This window comes from Moschus berezovskii, chromosome 23, assembly GCF_049115385.1.
Source record: "Moschus berezovskii isolate FMDL1 chromosome 23, NW_MosBer_1.0, whole genome shotgun sequence".
NCBI lineage: Eukaryota > Metazoa > Chordata > Mammalia > Artiodactyla > Moschidae > Moschus > Moschus berezovskii.
In genome coordinates this window covers 50,437,138-50,460,439 of record NC_142482.1, presented here as the reverse complement: position 1 = coordinate 50,460,439, position 23,302 = coordinate 50,437,138, and the positions used below count along the sequence as shown (strand labels likewise).

The 23,302-nt window shown below is 42.7% G+C and overlaps 1 protein-coding gene across 1 annotated transcript; it reads right to left on the bottom strand.

The window, feature by feature from the left end:
• Positions 1-507: 507 nt before the first annotated feature.
• On the bottom strand, positions 508-23,260 carry TPMT (thiopurine S-methyltransferase). The gene is made up of 9 exons (XM_055406793.2): positions 23,102-23,260; positions 16,359-16,542; positions 15,112-15,204; positions 12,049-12,181; positions 8,916-8,968; positions 8,170-8,244; positions 3,228-3,313; positions 1,615-1,659; positions 508-1,205 (listed from the first exon to the last, which is right to left on the bottom strand). The coding sequence occupies exons 2-9, from the start codon at positions 16,496-16,498 to the stop codon at positions 1,093-1,095; spliced, it is 738 nt and encodes a 245-aa protein (XP_055262768.2). The 5' UTR covers positions 16,499-16,542; positions 23,102-23,260; the 3' UTR covers positions 508-1,092.
• Between the last annotated feature and the right edge of the window lie 42 nt (positions 23,261-23,302).

Genomic DNA, 23,302 nt, shown 5'->3' with positions numbered 1-23,302 from the left:
TCCCTGGACCCGATCTGGGCTCTGGTGATGTCTCCAGCTCTGCTTTCCCCCAGGGGTACCCTACAGCACTCAGCCACCTCTCTCATTTCATAAACTTGTGCCCACCACGCGCTTGGCTCCAGTGGTGAGGGCTTGGTGGCGAGGGGTGAGTGGTAGAGGCTTGAACGTTTTGAGCACCTGCAGAAAAATGAGCTGGAGCTGTATGGTTGGAAATGAGAATCTGGAAATGTCAATGCTTCTCAAATTTTCACACACACACCATTAAATAATTTTAATAATACACACCAGTCTACTAAAATGAGCTAAACAAGCTAAATCGTTTAGGTATTAGATATGCAGTAAGAGAGGAATGTCTGATTTAACAAAATATGACCGTTAGTGAAAACTGAAAACTTTCATAGTGAACAGACATGAACCCAGCCCTAAATACACCTTCCCTTCTTAAGACTATCATTTAAACAAGATTAAATTAAGAGAAACAAAAAATTGCCAAACACAGGGGAAACACTTTTAAAAATAATTTATTTTTACAGTTTGGGAAAAGTATTTTGTTCCATACAGAGTGGCCAATTTCATTAGTTTAAAATTTTTTTTCTTCATTCTGTCACATATAAAATTATATAAGAAAAATGTGAAAAGGAATGCTAGGATTTAATACAATTTGAGGGTTTACAGTAAAAATTAATGTTTTATTATAATGTCTTAGATGGTTAGCTTTTACCTTGAACCCTATTAAAAGTGTTATATCTCCTCGATGCTTCTAAACTTCATAAAGATACCATTTTTTCGATTAGATTTAAGTTACATACATTGCATTTCTTTTTTCTGTCTTAATTATATAAGTAATATATGCTGATTGTAAAAAATTCTTACAACCTGTAAGACACACAAGTATAATCTTTTATTCTCAGTCATATGCTCCTTTCCAAAATATGTGCTTTTTCTAAAAAGTTATAAGCATATTTTTAGCAAAGATCTGTGATATAATTTGTGAACAATTTTTTCCCCAAAAGTCATCCATTTTCATGCCTTAGCACAATTTTCAATTGTTCAAAAACATTTTGATACTATTTGCTTCTATTTAGGTCTCATTTACTTTTCTGTAAATAGATATAACCTTTCAATAATCTGGTTGATTCCCCAACTTTTATGTCGTTCTTCAAAAACATCAACCTTCTCTAGACATTGAATATTGCATACTGAACCTGAAACAAAAAGAAAGTGGCAAGTTAAATTTTATGATGAATACAATCAATTCTTCAAAAACATATTAAGTGATTTTAAAAACTGTGTATACTGAAGATTTTTCCTTTCTTTTTCATGAAAATGGAAAAATACTACGAGTACATTTTCTCAACTCTGAAGGTTACTATCATTTTTAACTCCTAAGAGTTAAAATACATATACCGTCTCTCTAGAAGAATTGAGATGTCTTTAACATAAACGTACCGTTTAGCTAAAAAGGCATGTTACAGAGATGGGTCCCTTTTTGGGGATTAAAATAGTCTCCAATAAAATGGCTTTGGACTTTTAAGGACTAGATATTAATAGTTTGCTAACAGCTCAAAACAGTTGACTTCACTTAAAAAGTTATAGCACACATCTGTAACTTACCAAACAATTTTTTAACTTCACCATCTGTAACGTAAAACGGTGGACCTAAGTGAAAGAGAAACATGGTGAAGCTCTATATATCTAATTCTAAAGAGAAAACAAACCTTCAGGGCCCACTTCTCAGCCTATTTCCAATGGCCTAGGGATATTCATTCCACACACAACTCAATCATCCAAACAGGTGAGGATGGGATACGTTTTCTGCTTCTTACTTTGCACATCTTATACCAAAGACCAGCTTACGACTGGGAACGGCAGATGCGCACCTCCAGCTTATACGAGATGCTGCGTCAGCCATGGGATTTGGGAACAGGGACGTGAGAGTGGAGTTCGTGAACAAATTCCCCTGGGACTTCCTGCTTCCAGAGTATAGATTTTTGATCATGCACTGACCCTCATTCTACACACTCTGCCCATTTTGCTGCGGGCACTTTAAAGGAAACAACTTCTGCCCCGTTCTAGAAGGTATTCTGAGCCTCCACTCCAGACAGAGCCTGCTCTGTCTTCTTCCCACAGGCCCTTCCTTAGGCCTACTGCTCAGGAAGGAAATTTAACACATTATTGACTGGGGGATTTTTGCTGAAACTAACACCTGTGGCTGGAGATTTGTTATGTAAGTGAATTTTGAAATGTCTCAGTCAATAATATTCTGGTGGTGGACTGGTAAAGAATCTGCCTGCCAGTGCAGGAGACATGGAAGACACAGGTTCCATCCCTGGGTCAGGAAGATCCCCTGGAGAAGGAAATAGAAAACTGCTCCAGTATTCTTGCCTGGTAGATCCCATGGACAGAGGAACCAGGTGGGCTATATAGGCCATGGGGTCGCAATGAGTCAGACACGACTGAGCACACACACACAACACACAAACAAAAGATGTATTAACGTCTTTCTGGTCAGGAAGTTGCTAAATCACATTTGCAGGGCTGACATCTGTCTCCCTTAGTTTTTATTTCCATTGACTGTTCCCAGACTTAATTATGGACACTAGGTCTCATCTTTTAATGAGAATTTAAGATCTGACTTCTTCAAACAGAAAAAAAAATACTAATATTAACATGTATAAAACAAGGCACTTTTTAAAAAGCTCCATTAAAAATCAAAAAGGGAGTATTTATGAATTCAAAGTCTCTGCATTTGGTTTTCACTTCTTCCTGAAAAGCCATGACTTAAAAGGTCAAGTGTTAATGTTCAAACACATTTAAATGAACCCAGAAGAAAACATCCCTTTTACACATTAAAAAAATATACCGTTATTTTTAACATGTGTTACAGCCCATGGGGTCACAGAGTCAGACACAACTTAGTGACCGAACATTTTTAACATGCAATAAATTATAAAATTCCAGCAACTGAAAAGCAGCAATAGTTTAGAGATTTTCCTGCCTACCTCCTACCTTCCAACATGCATTTCTCACCCCATCTTCCTATGAAGATGTATTTGTATTTGTTCGCATCAGTCCAATGCATCCCATCCCCCCATCATGGCTGCCACAGACTTCATGTATATAAGCAGGATGTCCCCCATGAGACAAAGTAGAAGAAAATAATGCTATCCCCGTCACAGAAATCAGGAAACAAGGCAACCGGAAAAAGAACAAAAAGGAAACTTTACCTGCATGTTTAGTTGGATCGTAAGAAAGAACAGACAAGAGGTACTGAAACCCAGGTCTCGTTAGGGACAACATTACATCTGAGTAGCTGAAAAGAATACAAAAAGGCACGCGTTACATTTCTTTACAAAGTCAAGGCCTGTAGAGGACCAGACGCAGGGAGGGAAGCCCAGCTTTCATCTGTTACTGAGTTTAATTCTCTGAAAAATCACATGAAGTCAAGTCTTATTCTAAACAGCCAGAAACAGGCTCAGCAAAGGATGTTACCCACCTAAGCTGGGAGATAGAGAAGCTGGGAATCAAAAGGAGCTCTTGGGACTTTCCCTGGAGGTCAAGTGGTTCAAACTCTGCACTTCTAAAGCAGGGGTCGTGGGGTCAATCCCTGACAGGGGAACTAAGATCCAAATGCCTTGGGGAACAGACTGGAAGAAAAAAAAAAAGGAAGCCGCGTTTAGGAAGGAGCCCCTCAGACCAGAATATGTGAAATAAAGTGGAGGAGAGGCTCCTTCCAGAGTGACTGGGACCCTGGAGGCCGGTCAGCTTTGAACACGTATTTCCCGAAGCACTGCCAGCTCTGGGGGAGTGGTTCCCAGACCAGGCTGGTATTGAGATGACCTGGGCATCAGTCATCTGAAGACTGAGTTAGTAGGTTTGCTGTGGGGCCGGGGATGCTTCTGTATAACAAATATTCTGGGTGACGGGGCTCAGATAAGAGGCACAAAACAATCCCTTTCCTCTTTTTACCTGGAGAGAAGACTCATAAATGGGCTTCCCAGGTGGCACTATTGGTAAAGAAGCCATCTCCCAGTGCAAGAGACATAAGAGACACAGGTTTGATCCCTGGGCCAGGAGGATCCTCTGGAGGAGGGCATGGCAACTCATTCCGGTCTTCTTGCCTGGACAATCCCATGGACAGAGGAGCTCAGTGGGCTACAGTCCATAGGGTCGCAAAGAGTCAGATACAACTGAAGTGACTTAGCATGCCCGCATGCAAGACTGATAAACAGGTCAAAATTCAAGAACATTAAAGTTCTGCAAGTATGGCACGACCCCTGAGTGCTACTGCAACTGTCTTTTGGAGTCAGGTGCCCTGGGCGGCAGGCAATACCACTTTCCAGCCGTGTCTGATGGGTTCAGATGCTGACAGGGCCCATCAGCAGACCAACCAGGAGACAGAATGATGGATCTGACCAATCAGATGACTCCACTGGGAAACTGAGTTAGATCCAAAGGGAAGTTGCTCATAGATGGACCTAGAGATTGTCATACTGAGTAAAGTAAGTCAGACAGAGAAGGATAAATATCCTATGACATCCCCTATATACAGAATCTAAAAAGAAATGATACAAATGAATTTATTTACAAAACAGAAACAGATTCGCAGCCTTAAGAGAATAAATTTACCGTTACCAGGGGCAGAGGGGAAGGATGGAGGAAGGGATAGTTAGGGAGTTTGGGATGGATATGGATGCAATGCTCTATTTAAAATGGATAGCCAACAAGGTCCTACTGTATAGCACAGGGAACTCTGCTCAATGTTATGTGGCAGCCTGGACGGGAGGGGAGTTTGGAGAAGAACGGATATACGTATACGTATGGCTGAGTCCCTCTGCTGTACACCTGAAAGTATCATAACATTATACTCCAATATAAAATACTGTTTGTTGTTATTAGTGGGTAAGTCGTGTCGAACTGTTTGCGACACCATAGACTGTAGTCCACCAGGCTCCTCTGTCCATGGAATTCTCCAGGCAAGAATACTGGAGTGGGTTGGCCATTCCCTTCTCCAGGGGATCTTCCTGACCCAGGGACTCAACCCGTGTCTCCTGCATTGAAAGCTGAATTCTTTACCGCTGAGTCACGAGGGAAGCCCTAATATAAACTAAAAAGTTCAAAAGGAAAAAAAAAAAAAAAAAGAGGAGTTGATGGTTTGCTGTGGTCTTTGAACTAAACACTGAAGTTGCTGTGCTGGGCGGTGGCTGGAGCTGAGAAGGCTAAGGGCTGTGAGTCAGATACGTGTGAACAGGAGTGTGTCAGTGGAGGAAGCTGAGGGCTAAGGTAGGAGGACAGAGGAGATGCACACGAGGAGGTGAGTGGCCGCGAGAGACAGACAGAGGTCAGCAGGCTGCACGGCGCTGGGTAAGGAGCTTTGGAACTTGGCATATGGGTTTCCACCGGGTCCAGTTGTGATGCCAGCCCTGTCTGGAGCCCTGGGAGAAATCAGGGAGGCTGTCCAGGGTGGGGATTAGGGGGATGGGCTCCGCAAGGTCCCCAAGCTCAAAGTCCAACCTCTCCACCTACTGGCTGTGTGAGCTTGACGAAGTCTTTACCCCACTGCGCCTCAAGGTTCCCCATCTGTTAAGTGGGGGTAAGTCAAGCAATGAAGGCACAGGTAGTTGTGAGGATTCAGTGAGCTCACACATAGAAAGTGCTTAGAACAGTATGTATTAACCTCTTGTATGTGCTTCTGAGCACTTGTATTAAGCACAGTATGTATTAAGAAGTCCGTGACTTCTTCCTTCGGCATCCACGACATAAACTCCCCTAAAACTCGAGCTGGTTTGAGCTGGTCGCTCTTCCTCGCATGTGAAAGAACCAGCCCTAAGCAAACTTGTGAGCAGAAACCTTCGCTTCTTAACTTTCCGATTATCATTTTTAAGAAGAAAGAACTCGCTGTCCCCATGAAGTGACGAATCAGATGGGTTCGGCAGGGTGTCCTGGGGCTCACCAGCATCCTTCTTCTTGGAATGCAGACTTTCTCTCTCGTTTCCAAAAATTCAGAAAAATGAGAGATATGATTGATGTCAGACAAAAGGCCTAAGAGTCGCAGCAGAAAACACAGCATTTCTTGCCCACACGTAATCTCAGCAGGAAGACACCCAGTACTGAGGTCGGGACTGGGATAAAGCACTGAGTACCTTAAATGTAAGATAAAGTCGTGGATCCAATGGCTCAAAATAAATTGTTATTCTGGAAACAAAGGCCAGTGTTCTCAGGAGTCCTTGGGGCTGTGACCACAGACACACTCATACACACACACACACACAGATGGCTGAAAGGGGAGAAAAGAGAAGAAGGTCACCAGGAATACAAAGTCCATGGCCAAACTAGAACTAGATTCTCTAAGAGCTCCAGAGGAGCCTCATGACTCTTTCTTACCATGAATTAAACGGTTCAGGGGCCACTTGGAAGGCCTTCATTTCTAGGACAGAGGAGGCAATAGTGGCTGCTGGGAAACTGTATTTCCCTGGCTTTGAGTCTAATTTGTTCTCAATTATTGACTCAACACATATTTATTAAGCTTTTACTATGCGTTAGGAGAAGAAAATGGCCATCCACTCCAGTATTCTTGAATCCTGGAGAATCCCATGGACGAAGGAGCCATGGGGTCGCAAAGAGTCGGACACTACTGAGTGACTTCACTTTCACTTACTATGCGTTAACATTTTATATCTATTTGGGGTTGGCCAAAAAGTTTGTTTGGGTTTTTTCCACAGTAGCTTTCAGAAAAGAACAGAACTGGAAATACAGAAACGATGAGGGCCCATACCAACGTGCGCTTGTTCAGTTATTTCCCCAACATCGTGTGTTTTTAGACACAGCAGGAACTTAATGCGTATTTGTTGAACACTGGAATGAAAGTTTCCAGTAACAGGAGAACTGAAGCGATCATTGAAGGAGGGCGTACAGGGGAGAAGCAGGAATAGTCCTGCTAAGGGTGGCCCTTCAGGGAACGATGACTTCCAAGCATGTGAGGTAGGGAAGGGTCCCATAGAAGGAAGAAGAGAGGCGCGGTGTCAGAAAGAAAAGGGAAAAATACATATTAGGAGTTGATACATGTGGCACAGTCTAATTAAAAAAAGATGAGGTGTGGCAACAAGCGTAATTCATCAAACAATTCACTTTTAAAATCTGAGATTTCATTTCACGGAGGTGTAGTCCCAACCCTTTCTGCCATGTGCTATGAGCCTGCCTCCATAAAACTAAATAATTCAGTATTTATGTGCTACACCCAGATGAGTCTGTGAATGACATCTGGGTTGGAAAGTACACAGGAAGGATCACATTTTACTCAGTGTGCCTTCTCATAGTTTAATTTTCTAATAAGACCAGGTATAGACAAATGGCCACTCAAAATATCCAGATCAAAAGCCCTAATACAGTAACAGCTAATATTTAAACTGTCATTTAGGGTCGACACGGTACTTCTCATTTCTTTCCATTCTCACAACAACCATATGAGGGGGCTGAGGCATGGGCGTGGCTTTAACTATATTTATTTATTTTATTTTATCTTATGGCTGCCCTGTGAAGCGTGTGGGATCTTAGATCCTACACCAGGCATCTCCTGCAGTGGAAGTGTGGAATCTTAATCCCTGGACCAGCGGAGAAGTCCCTGAATCTCAATTCTGACATGCACTTTCTTGCCACCCTGTGGACATATAACTTTTAACCTCTCTGACCTTACTTTCCTCATCTTTAAAATGGGAACAATGATAGTCTAATACCTCACAGGGCTACTTTGTGGATGAACTTGTTGATCGACATAAAGTATTTCAACAAAGTCTGGCACATGGCAAGAATCCAACAAATATTATTAGCTGGTAGGGTCAGTGGAAGTGATGAGGGTGGTGTGAGTAGAAATATTACAGTTTTACAGAGGAGTAAACTGAGGCTTAGAGGAACTGAATGTTCTGACTAGAGTAACACAGCTTGGAAGTCACAGAGCCACAAGTCTTGCACCTGTGTCCCCGTGGCCAAATCCTATACTTTTTAGACCAAGATACTGTTGGATACAGGTCTTCTAATTCCAAATACAACAAGCTATTCCAAACTAGTAAGTCTAGGAATCTTCTAGAAACCAGAAAAAGTATGAGATACTGAATTAAGGCTGAAAAGGAGAGAGGGGGGAAACAACATAATTAAAGAAACCAAATCACTAACCGTTTGCGATCACTTGGGTTAACAGCGACTAAGGCTCCTCTATCCCAAATCCTGTCAAATTTGCCAATATTTGCTCTACCAGAAAGAAAAAGAAAAAAAAAATTCTGTAAGAAAAACTGAATCTTTAATAAGACAGGGTTCCCCACGGTATGTGCTGGAACCTCCCCAGCGGTTAAGGAATTGGGATCTCACAGACGCTTTCCCTCAGAATCTCTAGGGATGTGCTGACACCTGTGTATGTGTGTGTGTGTGTGTTTGTGTGTGTGCGTGTGTGTGTGTGTGTAGCTGTCCATCTCCGCCTAGTGCTAGGCACTGGTGGCAGCAGCTTGGACTTGGGAGCACAAAGGAAGCACAAGGGACAGTTTGCAACAACTCTGCTCTCAGCCCCTGGAACAGGTATTAGGAACTCTCAGAAGAGATTGCCCCTCTGTCCATCTGAGACTGAAATGCACTTCTGTTACAGATACAGGTGTGAAGTGGAAGACATTTTCTTCCCCTCCTTTTCCCTACCTTCCTAGGATCAAAATAATTTTTTCCAGAGCTTAGAAGTTACCCAAGGACAAAGATATCACGTGTGCAGACATGTAGGCTCCAGTAAAAACAGCTGCAGAACACAGACTCAAATGAATGTTTCATGGATGTTACTGCAAATTGGATAGAAGTGATAAAAAGATTCTTAACCTACCTCATCACTGTCTAGCAAACACTCAAATTTTTAAAAGTGGAGAGGAAAACATCAGTCCTACCTGGGAAGATCAAAAAGGTTGCAGCAATACAATGAAATGTTCCCTGAAGAACTCTGCAATGAAAAAGTAAAAAAAAAAATCCACTTTATTAGGAGGTACCTGAATGGTCAGAGGGAAAAAAAAAGAAAAAGAGAGGACAAAACAGAGCATAGGTAGTAGAGAAAGAATATGTAATTAAACATAAAGGACATAATTTCATGGCAAATCATCTTTACACATAATTTTTTAAATTTTATTTTTTAAATTGTAAAATAAATACGGACCACATTATAAAGAATTTACACAATAAAGAAAAAACCTGCCTGCCACCATCTGAACAGTGATTTTCAATCATTTCAGTGAGTTCCTCTTGATTTTTTCCCTTTCACTTCCTGCACCTTGCAATTTTCACAAATTTTTTAAGTGAAAATAATTTTTAATGGCACTTTAAAAAATTAAAAACCAGTATGGGATTCTTTGGGATCAACTCAAAAAAAATAAAAGGAAAATCAGAGATTGGTTAACCCTGAAGATCAGTTAGCACTTACTCACTCTGGAACTTGTTAAATTTCAGCAACGTTTCCTTTAGCAGAATCTTGACATTTTAACTCCCTAAAGACGAGCACACAGATCGCTCAGTTACCAGGCAGACATTTTAAAAGTGCAGTTCTGTTGACTCCCCAGTCTCTCTCTTTCTTCCACTGGCCGATGAGCATTTATTTCCCAAGCGTCTAGTGGACAGGACTAGCCTGGGTTCTTGACACTGCAGTAAATCTGTTACAGGCCCTGACCCCGGTGAGGACAGCCTGGTGGGGCAGCAGGGCGTGGGAACAGAGAGCCACCACGGTACAGGATGGACTGTGCTGTTCTGGTTGTGTGCCCAGAAGTGTGGGAACAGAGCAGACAGAACGGGGACCTCACTTCACTGCCCTCGCTCGCTCGGGGAAAGGAGGAACAAAAGGTGGCAGTGGATGAACCGGCTAGATGCATCTGCTGACATCATGGTGGTGGGGCGGCGAGGAGCCTGGGGTTAGGGGAGGGGCAGGGTAGGAGAGATACTGAAGGATTGGGTTTTACTCTGAAATGAGGTGCCAACAGAGGCTACGACGAGAGAAGCGCAGGTCTTTGCAGACCCGTCTGGAAACACAGGGAGGAGGGGTTGAGAGGCCAGGAGAACAGCCCATGAATGTCAACTCAGGCTGCAGATGGGACTCACTGGGGAGGTTTACACAGACCTGGTGCCAGGCCCCACCTCTAGAGGTTATGATTTAATTAGCCTGAGCACTGGGAATCTTAAAAGATCCACAGACAATTTCCAAGGCCACCAGGGCTGAGAACCATGGACCCCCAGGAGGACTAGGCTCTCTGGACCGAGGCAACTGGGATTCTTAGATGATCTAAGAATGAACTGGGAGGAAGCTGTAAAATAAAGTACTCTCAAGCTTCCTACTGACCTGAGCGATTAGTTTCAATCTTTAGAAGCGAGTACTTTGCGAGAGACTGAATGTACAAACATACGGTGGCCAGATTGCACGCACCAACAACTCACGTCTGATAAGAGAACTTGGACCCACAGCCTCTGCAGCAAGAGGTCTGGGAAGTCAAACCACAACCCTGCAGGACAGTGGTCAATTGACCGCCATCCTCCCGGATTCATAACACCACCCCTCCTCCCTATCCCTTCCAACTCAAACATGCTTCCCAAAGCAGTCACCGGGATGCTGCTCTGAGTTAGCCGACAGCACCTGAAGCCTTCACATCTCTCACCAGGAAGCTTTCCCACCCCACTGCCAGGCTTTGAGCCTCTGCCAAATGCAACTGGCTGACTCCCTCTGAACAAACAGTCTCTACTTGTTCTCGTTCAGGTGGGTTGTTTATTTCCACATTATTACTCCAAGCTAGTGCAGCAGTTTCACTGGATCATTCTGGTCACAGGCAGAAGACAACTCTCAAATCTATCATTTCCAGCCCTGACGCTGCCCCACGCTTCGGAGACAGTTGCTAGTATCCCCTTAACATACCGTAGATCTCTTCAACTAATCATCTCCAGAACCATGCTCATTTTCTCTGCTCTTCAACTTGCTTCTCCTTTATTCTCTGCCCTCCAGCCAGTCATCTGAGCTGGAAATGTAACCTCATCACCCTCTGGATTCCCACTCAGTTAATCACCAAAGCCTTCCCAGTGTGACACCCTAAACATGGCTTTAAGCCATCTGTTCCTCTCAGCACCCCATCACTCTCCTAGTGCAGCCCTTCAAGTTCTCTTTCCTGGACCACTGCTCACAACCTCCTATCTGGTCTCTGCCAGGGACTACCACCCTTCAAACTCACTTCCCTTGAGGCTACAAGGGTGAAAGCAAAGTTGCTCAGTTGAGTCCAACTCTTTGCGACTCCTGGGATTGTAGCTTATCAGGCTCCTCTGTCCATGGGATTTTCCCAGCAAGGGTACTAGAGTGGGTTGCCATTTCCTTCTCCAGGGGATCTTCCCCACCCAGGGATTGAACCCGGGTCTCCCGCATTGCAGGCAGATGCTTTACCATCTGAGCCACCATGGCTGGTTGCAAAAGAAAACCTGGCTGTCACATTCCTACTTAAAACCCTGTGGTGCAGAATGAGGTGCCAGCTTCACAGCGCATGAGCTGGCTGACCTGACGCTCTGCTGTCCCAGTCCTAACTGTCACCACACTTCAGGAAGCTCCCCTTAGGCTGGATTAGGAAACTTCCCTCTCGGTTTGCTTAATACCGCAAGTCGTCTCACTGAGCTCCTTGTATGACAAACAGTCTCCCATGCTCCTCTTTCCTCCAAAGCTAAGCGATTCTTTAGGGCAGGGACAGTGTTTCCATCTCTGCAGTGTTTCCATCTTATGCAGGGTATGGCACAAGACAGGTTCTCAGAAACATTTGCTGATAAATTAAAAAGTCAACAAACCCAAACCAAAAATATGACAAATAAGCTTTGATCTTGGCTTTTTACGTCTATTTGTTCACATCTAGCTATGGTCTATCTTTTCTTGCTCCTTATGCTATACAAAGTCCTGGTGAATCTGAAGATTAAGAGGGGTCATCTGACATGTATAGTGTCTTCACTTACTCATGCTGAGAAAAACCTTTTTTGGGGGGTATGGAAATAATATTTGCCAAAACCAAAACACACCTTGAATATTTTGGCTCCAGGAATTTCCATAATTTGTTCTTCTGAGTAAGAGAGATTCTGCTCCATAAAAAATTCCCGTATCGCAAGTTCGCTGATTTCCACGCCTACTACACTGTGTCCTCGGTCTGCAAACCTGCATAAAATCATATAATTACACTTAAAGTTTTCTTTTGAATACAATACTAAATAAAAGGGTATATACCAGTGAGCATATATTTTCCTTAATTTTAAGAGATTTGTATGAATTCAGACTCACAGGGTTTCACAGAACATGTAGATCCACAGAAAGCAGATTTATATATTCTATATAATATAATCTATATATTCTCAAACCCTATGCTATGTGGAGTTCTGAGAAAAGGGTTTATAGGACCTTGAGGAAATTTTAAAAGCTTGGAAAATTATATCTTAAAATGTTGATTTACTACAAATGGACTGGATTGGAAGAGTTTTTGATTTAACAGCATCCTATTAATTTGCTTTTCAATTTCTCGAAATCAGCTCTGTCTATTAAAACTTTCAGTGATGAGAGAAGAATCTCTACCTGTGTTGTTCAATCCAGCAGCCACTAACCACACAGCCTAGGGCCCTTGAGATGTGGCTTGTGTGATTTAGTTTAAATAGCCACATGGGGCCGGTAGATATAGCACTGGAGTACACAGCTCTAGAACATTAGCATCCATTTCTATAACAATGCTAAAATTTCCACTTATTCACACTAAACCCTATCCAGAAATTTGTTTCATTACCATATGCAAATAGCTAGTATTTTCCTGATTAGTTTTATGGTTACGGAATTCAGTCTTGGGATCTTAGACTTCAGAGAAAACAACAGGAGTGGCACAAATACGCAGGTACAGTGTTGATTTTTATGCCACATTAAATAAACACATAAGTCATAAGTCATTTATGCTATAATGCAATACATGTCTTCTTAAAAGTCATTGCGCCATGCAAAATCATGCAATAAAATCATGAAGTTTATGGGGATGGGGGTTGGGGTACACATTAAAAAAACTTTACTGTCCCAATGGAATATTATTCAGTCATAAATGATTGAACTCTTGCCATTTATGACAACATAGATGGGCTCTGAGGGTATTATGCTAAGTGAAATGAATCAGTGAAAAACAGCATATAATCTCGCTTACATGTGGAATCTAACAAAAACAAAAACAAGACTATAGATACAGAGGCCAGACTGGTAGTTGCCAGAGCCTGGGGGTGAGTGATGGGTAAAATGGGTGAAGGAAGTAAAAAAGTACAAATTTTTACATGTGGAAAAATGAAGCATAGCCTTCTGTAGACTCATGCAGACTGGATTACACTGTAACACATTGCCCTAAGAAAATCCCCAAATCTAAGAAAATGTCCTAAACACTTTATGTTAATGTTTTTGAGTTTCAGGTAATAGTTTATCTATTCACATTGGATATCTGTTCAGTTCAGTTCAGTCGCTCAGTCGTGTATAGACCTTTAATATACAAATTTATTATATAAGTGAAAAACCCTCTAATATAACAACTTTTATACAATAATAGTCACGGCCAACTCTCTGCAGCCCCGTGGACTGAAGCCAACCAGGCTCCTCTGTCCATGGAACATTCCAGGTAAACTGGAGCGGGTTGCCATTTCTTACTCCAAGGTTTCTTCCCCATCCAGGGATTAAACCCTCCTCTTTTATGTCTCCTGCATTGGCAGGAGAAGGAAATGGCAACCCACTCCAGTGTTCTTGCCTGGAGAATCCCAGGGACGGGGGAGCCTGGTAGGAGGCCGTCTATGGGGTCACACAGAGTCAGACACGACTGAAGTGACCTAGCAGTAGCAGCAGCAGCAGCATTGGCAGGAAGATTCTTTACCACTGAGAACGCCCATACAATTACATAGCTTCGTTCTGGCATTGACTTTAGACCCTAAAGTCTAAGGCAATCTTCAGCAATCACATTTAATCGGCTGTTTCCTTATACCGTTTTCTAATCTTGCCGCAAAGCTTCTGCTAGAACTAGGTTGTTAATGCTTATGACAATAAGACAATCTGTTCATAGAGTTAATGTTTTTCTTGCAGGTTGTTTCCAAAGTAATTCTCTTGTCTGATTCAGTGAGTCGGTTAGGATATAATGTTCTCAATTTTGTGGCCACCTAGACTCTTTAAACCACAGCAGCCACTTACAAAAGCTCTCAGCTACAAGTTGCAGGGGCGGTGGCAGGCTGCAAAAATGTCACTGTCCCCACTCAGAAATCCACTCCCAATGCATACATATTCTGTGGTTTGGCCACCAATATTTATATAGGGAACAGAGCATGTTTAAGTTACTGTATTTTTCACTTACTAATCGTTTTCTTATATTTTACTTTCCTGCTTGATGATCAAAGTTCCCAGCATTCATGCTTATAAATGAATAGTACATCTTGGCACATAAGATAGTGTCTGTACATCAATCATTACAACAAATTCTGTAAGGAAACAGTTGTCAGGTTTGTGACTTCAGGGTAACCCATAGTGAGGGTGGCTTGTTAATTAAAGTGAATTCTTTTCACAGAGAATTACTCACAAGAAACACTTTATCACTGGTTTTATTAGCAATGATTCATGAAAACAAAAACTCCTACATGCTGGCTGAGGGAGGGGAGGGTTGAGTTGAACTGTGGACTATACAGATTCTGGCCAAAAAGCTGTAATTCATTTTTCTGCCCACCTCTACTTAATATATCTAAAATTAACTTAGCCACATTCCTAAAACACCTACAAAAACTAAACTATGCACAAAGGTGAAGGAGATTTAAGATGGAAGACTGGTTCCTTCTTCCCCTCTCCCATCTCAGTGGTTCTAAACTAATTTTCTTAACTCAATACAGAAAGACAAGTTCACCCCTCTGTTTCCGCAGCGTCTTAACTGTTTGAGAATATTACCTCTATGAACCCATCAGAAATAGTCTACTAAATACAGAATCCCTGTATATTTCCTGAGAAAGGAACTTTTTAAACTTACAGCCTATTAAAATATTCACCCACAGTATTTATCATCAAAACAAGAAAGTATGTTCATGCTTATCTGCTCATACCATTTCATCTCAACTGCTTTTCCACAAAGGGGAAAAAATACCCTGAGTTCTTTCTCGCCTTTAAGAAAAGTATCCAAATACTTCTTTAATAGCCTGGGAAGAAAAAAAAAATTGTTTTAATTAGCCCAAGGCACATAGGAAAGGACTTCAATCATATAATGCTAAGTACTTTTCATGCGTTATCTCACATAATATTTCCCAACAACTTTTACTCAGTAAAGAACCTTGGTTATTAAAAACTCCAGTTTACATACGAAGCAACAGGAAGATTAAGCAGCTTGCTCAGTCATGTAACTAGTGAGGGGTTAACCTGACCCAAATCTGGAATTTTCCTGGTTAGTAATTAATAACAAAATTTTAATTTTCGTTAGTTGATATGTTTTAAAAATGTATACCTATGTGATAGAGAAGGAACGGCAACCTACTCCAGGATTCTCACCTGGAGAATCCCATGGACAGAGGAGCCTGGCTACACGGGCTACACAGTCCATGGGATCGCAAGAGTCGGACCACCACTCTTACCACCCCCACCCCTACCTGTGTGTATGTTCTAAGGCCAGTGACACAACAGAAAGAACTCATACAATGGTTCTGGAATGATATCCCAACTATTACTTGGTGTGAAAATGTAATAATAATAACAATGTCCTCTGGGCAGTCAGGGTGGCTGCCTGGACGAAGGAACATCTGTCATGACCGCTTTACTTGGCGATGGACCATCATTTATTGCTGCTGCTTCAAAGCTGACTTCTACCACTATTACATTGCTCAGCATGTAGCTCACATTAATTTCTCCCAACTTCTGTTCTTCCACCACATAGACAGTACTTTAACATTTGAACATATGCTATTGGAAAGCAAAGTCACAACACCACTACTTTTCAGTATAAAGAGACAGCAGCATTAATATAGCTTGAGCATCTGGGTATGTATAAACACACACAACCAATGAATAGATGTTACAGGGGATTAAAGAAAGACATATTTCAAAAATTGAAGATGCCATCAACTGTAGGTCGCACCATGATTTACACTCCATGGGGAGAAATATCACTGCCAGTTAAACATGCCACAGATGCATTCTGACTTCAGAGATGCGCACATGTGAAAAGCTAAACCTGTGCATCTTAAAAATCTGTCAAATACTGTATACCTATATTATAATATATATTTCTGAAGTCAGTTTCTGATGGGGCACTTCTGTTATAGACCAACATTTGATGTAAAGAAACATAAACATTTCTTACTGATGTCCTTGTTCTTGATGAAATCCAATTTTGTGATTCACCCACTTTTCTTGCCATTCTTCCAGAGTCAGCACCCGGTGCTTCTGAACCTCGGTGTTTGGGTATTCTTCACTGTCAAGTACCGCTCTTGTGTCACCCATGGTTTTGTAGATGGCTGTGGCTGACAAACAAATGTCCCCAGTGCCTAAAAATGAAAAACGTCTGTAACGCTGTCATTTAAGGACATTTCAATTCTATGATAAATGAAACAAAACCCTAATATTTTCAGCAGTGTAGCATTTAAAAAATATTTCAACATTCAAGGAAAAGTCACACAAAAATTACTTTTCAGTGAGTCTGATGGTAAAGGCATACCTCATAATCCATATTGGGAAGGATCTTTAAATAAATTGAATTACATCTTAGAGTAAAAGAGTTTAACTTTTTAAAAAAGAGAGAGAGGATAAAAAAAATAAACAGGCAGTATAACTTTCGTTAGCTGAGAATTTTTTCTAACATCTCATTCTTTTGCATTGGCAGGCGGATTCTTTACCACTGAGCCACTAGGGAAGTCCCTTTAACATCTCATCCTTTAATTTTTAAAATTTCTTTTAATGTTTACTTATCGTTTTTAACCAATGTTATATTGTACACGATTCAGAGTTCAACAGAGCTATGAAAGCAGCAGTCCCCATTTCTAATGAGAGGCAACCATCTTTAATTCTTTTAGCTGAATCTTGACATATAACTCAAAATATGACTCAAATACCATGCTTATTTTGTATCTTAATTTTCCACTTCTAGGAAGCATCTAGAACATATCAGCATTTAGCCTTCTTTCAACTTGCCAACACACACACAGACACATATATCACCTTTTCATTTTTCCTGTTGTATCCATATACACATAGCGTGCTGCTGCTGCTGCTAAGTCACTTCAGTCGTGTCCGACTCTGTGTGACCCCATAGACGGAAGCCCACCAGGCTCCCCCATCCCTGGGATTCTCCAGGCAAGAACACTGGAGTGGGTTGCCATTTCCTTCTCCAATGTGTGAAAGTGAAAAGTGAAAGTGAAGTCGCTTAATTGTGTCCGCCTCGTAGCGACCCCATGGACTGCAGCCTACCAGGCTCCTTCATCCATGGGATTTTCCAGGCAAGAGTACTGGAGTGGCGTGCCATTGCCTTCTCCGCACACATAGCATATCTGTGATTAAATATTTCAAGGACACATTATAATGACTGGATAAATACTATTCTCAGCTAAGCCATGTAGAAGTCTATGATTACTCTTCCTTTTCTGTACAACATTTTTATTCTATAGTTAATAACTGTCTGGCTTTTTCATTTATAAAGTTTCTGTGTATATATTACTAATTCAACGCTAAGTTGTCCCAATCTCCCATCACTGCACTCTCGGCCTCTCAAGTTATCAGATATCCTATCAATGTCATCTTAGAGAAGAGCCTTCTAATGTGCATGCTCTCTTCTCCTGGTACACACTGGCCTTCTGGGATCCTTCCTGCTCATCATCCTGAAGCTTTCTTTTGTGCTGGAGCCCCTGTTTCCTTAATTGGCTATCCCCTGCCCTTTTTTTTTTGTTGTTGTTATCACCCTTATATTGGTAAAGTATAACCTTCAGCAGCTTTCTGAGAAAGGGTGTATGGGAGAAAAGGGTTTCTTCTGCAACTTTGCATGTATGAAATATCTTCATACTATTCCCCACCCACTGGCAACCCACTCCAGTATTCTTGCCTAGAGAATCCCATGGACAGAGGAGCCTGGCAGGCTACAATCCATGAGGTCCCAGAGGAGTAAGACACACCTGAGCGACTAGACGACAATAACTATGGAATCTCCTGACCCAGAACTGTAAATCGCTCATATTTTTTCCATTTTCCAGCTCTTCATCATTTTGCCCTGTTTTTTGAGAGATCACCTTATTTTTATCTATTTAGTTTTTCTTTCCTGCTTTCAAGTGTTTACTTCTTAAGAGCTCCTTTTTGTTTCAGATGCTCTCTTTTCATTTTATTTTTATGTACAGAATGGCTATAATATTTTCTTTTATTTACCTGCATGGTTTGTTACTGAGTCACTTTTTCTGTTGGTTTGGTCCTCTGTCTTCCAAACTAGTGATTGTCCTTAAATGCCTAGCAATTGCTTAGTCACTCAGTCATGTCTGATTTTGTTACCCTATGGACTGTAGCCAAGCCAGGCTTCTCTGTCCATTTAATTTTCCAGACAAGAATACTGGAGGGGGTTGCCGTTTCCTTCTCCAGGGGATCTTCTTGACTCAGGGATTGAGTTTGCATCTCTGGCTTGGCAGGTGGATTCTTTACCACTGAGCCGCCAGGGAAGCCCCAATACCTACTCACATTTAAGAGTAAATACCAAAAAGCTGATTATAAGGTTAAGTTTGTGGATGGAGTGTACTGACTCTAAGCTTTACTGTAGAACGATGTGAGACGATATCATTTGGAAACTTAGATGTCATGATCTTTATTTTCATTTTTTGGACTAAAGACTTTCCATAAATGGACCTTCTAATTCCTGTTGAAAGCTTGAGTCCTTGGGACCATGACTCTATACTCACATGAGTAAAGGATAAAAGCGGAAGAAGGTGCCAGCATTCATTTGCTTGTGTTCAGTTAATTTCTGTACTTTCAGTATGGTACTCCCATCCCCAGCCAAGAACTGTATCTTCCCAGTCCAAAGACTGCACCCTTTCCAGGGAATAGACCCCCAATCGTCTGCTGATGCAGTGAGGAGCAGGAGGTTGGGGAAGGGATCAGGAACTTAGCTTTGCAGGAATCAGAATTTCAAACAATTGCATTAATTTAGACCAGACCCTTCCATTTCCCAGAGATACCTGGTGCTGCTAACCTGTGAGCACTGGGGAATTCTACACTGCAAGTAGGATTGCTCATTGGCTTCCCCATTGCTGGTTTAGAATTTAGCTTTCTTCAGTCTGCAAAATCCTTCACCACTTGTCCATCTGCTTTCCTGATGCAGAAATTTTATTCTTCTCTTCTGTCCTTACTTTATGTCTTTAAAAATCCTGCTGTTGTTTTGGTGGAGTTTCAGGAAGGAATAAAAGCAGATGCAAGGATTCAGTATCCCACCTCTATCCCACAAGTCTGCATTTTCAAATAATTTTCTTAAATCTTTTTTTTTTTTTTTTGTGAATGGGAAAATGCATACAAAGGTGTTGACCTAAAGAAAAACACACAACCTAAGAGTTGTGAGTTTCAATTTTATTTGGGGATCTCAGTGAGGACGATAGCCTGGGAGAGAGCCTTTCAGGGGCACAGCCTTCCAGAGCATAGCTCTGGGAAAATGCTCCAAATATGTATGTTCTGTATACATAAGATCTTTTTTTTTTTCACTAGGAAAAATATGTAGTCTAGTGTGGGTATGTATGCTAAGTCGCTTCAGTCGGGCCTGACTCTTTGCGACCCTGTGGACAGTAGCCCACCAGGCTCCTCTATCCATGGGGATTCTCCAGAATACTGGAGAGGGTTGTCATGCCCTCCTTCAGGGGATCTTCCCCAACCAGAGATTGAACCTGCGTCTCCCGTGGTTCCTGCATTGCAGGCAGATTCTTTAACGCTGAGCTACTGGGGAAGCCCGTGGTCTAGCATGCTGCTGCTGCTGCTAAGTCACTTCAGTCGTGTCCGACTCTGTGCGACCCCATGGACGGCAGCCCACTAGGCTCCGCCATCCCTGGGATTCTCCAGGCAAGAACACTGGAGTGGGTTGCCATTTCCTTCTCCAACGTGTGAAAGTGAAAAGTGAAAGTGAAGTTGCTCAGTCTTGTCCGACTAGTAGCGACCCCATGGACTGTAGCCCACCAGGCTCCTCTGTCCATGGGATTTTCTAGGCAAGAGTACTGGAGTGGCTTGCCATTGCCTTCTCCGGTGGTCTAGCATACATTTTGGTAAAAGATTACTGCTAATCACAAAGAACAGATACTTCAAGTTAATGATTTTAGTGATTTCTGTGTACAAAAAGTTGCAGGAATCTGGGACCACTGTAATTCTCCCTGAAGCATGCTATCTAGGGGCCACTGATCCAAAACACAGACTGCCTCACTCTTATTTTCCTTCCTGAAGTCCTGAAACACTTGGGGGAATATCACTCTCTGCAGCGGGTTGCAATTTAACCCTTAGTATAACTGGATGATGAGCAATACTCTTTGTTCCTTATTTTTTTTCCTTTACAAAAAGAACTAAGGAAAAAAGACATGTGAACATAACTGCAAATCTACCTGAAGGTATGTGGAAAATGTCTGTCTTTTCAATATGAAATTTGTTACATAAGGACAATACAACACAATAGTTCTAACATATCCTTTGAATCATTAGTGAAACTAATTTGGTTTGGATTACACTAGCAGGCTAATCTTGCTGCTGCTAAGTCACTTCAGTCGTGTCCGACTCTGTGTGACCCCATAGACGGAAGCCCACCAGGCTCCCCCCGTCCCTGGGATTCTCCAGGCAAGAACACTGGAGTGGGTTGCCATTTCCTTCTCCAATGTGTGAAAGTGAAAGTGAAGTCGCTCAGTCGTGTCCGACCCCTAGCGACCCCACAGACTGCAGCCTACCAGGCTCCTCCATCCATGGGATTTTCTAGGCAATAGTACTGGAGTGGCTTGCCATTGCCTTCTCCGTAGCAGGCTAATCTTAGTGGAGTTAATTTAATGATTCATCTATGAGAACAGCAAACATCACTGAAAAGAAATTCTCCAAGAAAAAGTTCCCTTTATGACAAAATTGGGCTTCAGTGTGCTTAGGATTTAATGGAGAAGGCACCTCCCTTGGAATTAAGAACACAAATCACTTTCCAGCAAACATTTGTTAACAAATGGCTTTTGAAAGGTCCTGACATGTCAGAAGGTGATTCTTGAATCTTCTGAGAGCTGAGAGGAGTATCTAACTATATTGTGTACAGAAAAGCAAAACAGAGTTGTAGTTTTTCCATTTCCAGCCACAAATTTTGACACCTGAACTTGAGCCTGATTAAAACAGTTCTCTACTTAAAAGGGAAGTATTATTTTATCATGGAACAAGGGCAGCCTATTGGGCTTCCCTCCAAGCTCAATCGGTAAAGGATCTGACACAAGCAATATTCTCTTTGAATCTGCCTGCAATGCAGGAGACCAAGGTTCGATCCCTGGGTTGGGAAGATCCCCCGGAGAAGGAAATGGCAACCCACTTGAGTACTCTTGCCTGGAGAATCCCATGGGCAGAGGAGCCTGGCGGGCTCCTGTCTATGGGGTTGCAGGAGTCGGACAAGACTGAGCAAGTAAGCACAAGCGCAGCCTGGAATAGTTCAGCTCTGACACGACTGAGTGACTTACAACCACCACCTCTCCTCCCAGCTGGCGCTAGTGGCAAAGAGCCTCCCTGCCAGTGCAGGAACCCACTCCCGTGTTCTTGCCTGGAGAATCCCAGGGACAGGGGAGCCTGGTGGGCTGCCATCTATGGGGTCGCACAGAGTTGGACACGACTGAAGCGACTTAGCAGCAGCAGCAGCAGCCAGTGCAGGAGACATAAGAGACCTGCGTTCAATCCCTGGGTCAGGAGGATCCCCTGGAGAAGGAAATGGTGATCCACTTCAGTATTCTTGCCTGGAGAATCCCATGGACAGAGGAGCCTGGTGAGCTACAGTCCATGGGGTCGCAAAGAGTCAGATACAACTGAAGCAGCTTAACACACATACCCCTCTCACACTGACTTGGTATCATGAACATAATTTAGTCATTTCTTAGCTGTTCTCATAGCTTCTCAACATGTTCTTAACTTGTCCACGTTCCTTTCTGGAGAAAGAAAAACATTCTTTCTATAACTAGATAAAAGTGCAAAATTATAAGAATCAGGAAAGGCAAATTTCACAATCATTCTTACCCATACACAGAAATAGCAGATGTGCACAAATCTCCTTGGGTGTTCTCCCAAGTCTGGTTTCCTCCTCACCTTTTCAATAAAACCACGTTTCTGCTTTAAATTTATTTTAAAATTTTAGCAAATTGAAAATGTAGTAAATTGAAGTTCAGTTCAGTCGCTCAGTCGTGTCTGACTCTCCGCGACCCCATGAATCATAGCACGCCAGGCCTCCCTGTCCATCACCAACTCCCAGAGTTCACTCAAACTCATGTCCACAGAGTCGGTGATGCCATCCAGCCATCTCATTCTCTGTCGTCCCCTTCTCCTCCCGCCCCCAACCTTTCCCAGCATCAGAGTCTTTTCCAGTGAGTCAACTCGTCGCATGAGGTGGCCAAAGTATTGCAGTTTCAGCTTTAGCATCAGTCCTTCCAATGAACAAATTTTCCTAAATTAAAATTAGTAAAATTCAGTACATTTATTTTAAAATTTTGGTAAATTGTAGAATTTAGAAAACTGAAATAAATTTAAAATGGAATATTTTAAACTCAAGTGCACAAATTTTAAGAGTGTGGCTCAGTGATTTCCTTTTACATATGCATACACCTATGCATTTACCATGGAGCAAGACACAGGATATTTACAACACCCCATTTCCCCCACCTCCCCGCCCCCAGAGCATCACTCATTATTCTGGCAAGTATTTCTCTTTTCTTAAAAACAACCATCCCCGACAGTGATTTGGAGGTCACTTTAATCAGGGACTCAGAAAGGTCATTCACTACCCATTCCCACTGGGCTCCCTGAGTTCATTTCAGGGCGCGGACTGCCGGGCGGTGCGCGCACGGTGGGGCGCCCCGTTCCCGGTTCCGATCACACACTCACACTCGCAAACGGCCCGTTGGTCTCCGCACCCGCCTCCGCGCCCAGCGGCCCCGACCTCGCGCGCCGTCCGCCCGCCGGCCGCCGACTCTGGCGCTGCCGGGGGCCCGCACCGGCTGGGGACCCGCGCCCCGGCTCGCCCCGCCCCCGGGCCCGCCCCGCCCGCGGCGCCCCGGCTTTGCGCAGCGGCGGAAACGGCCGGGG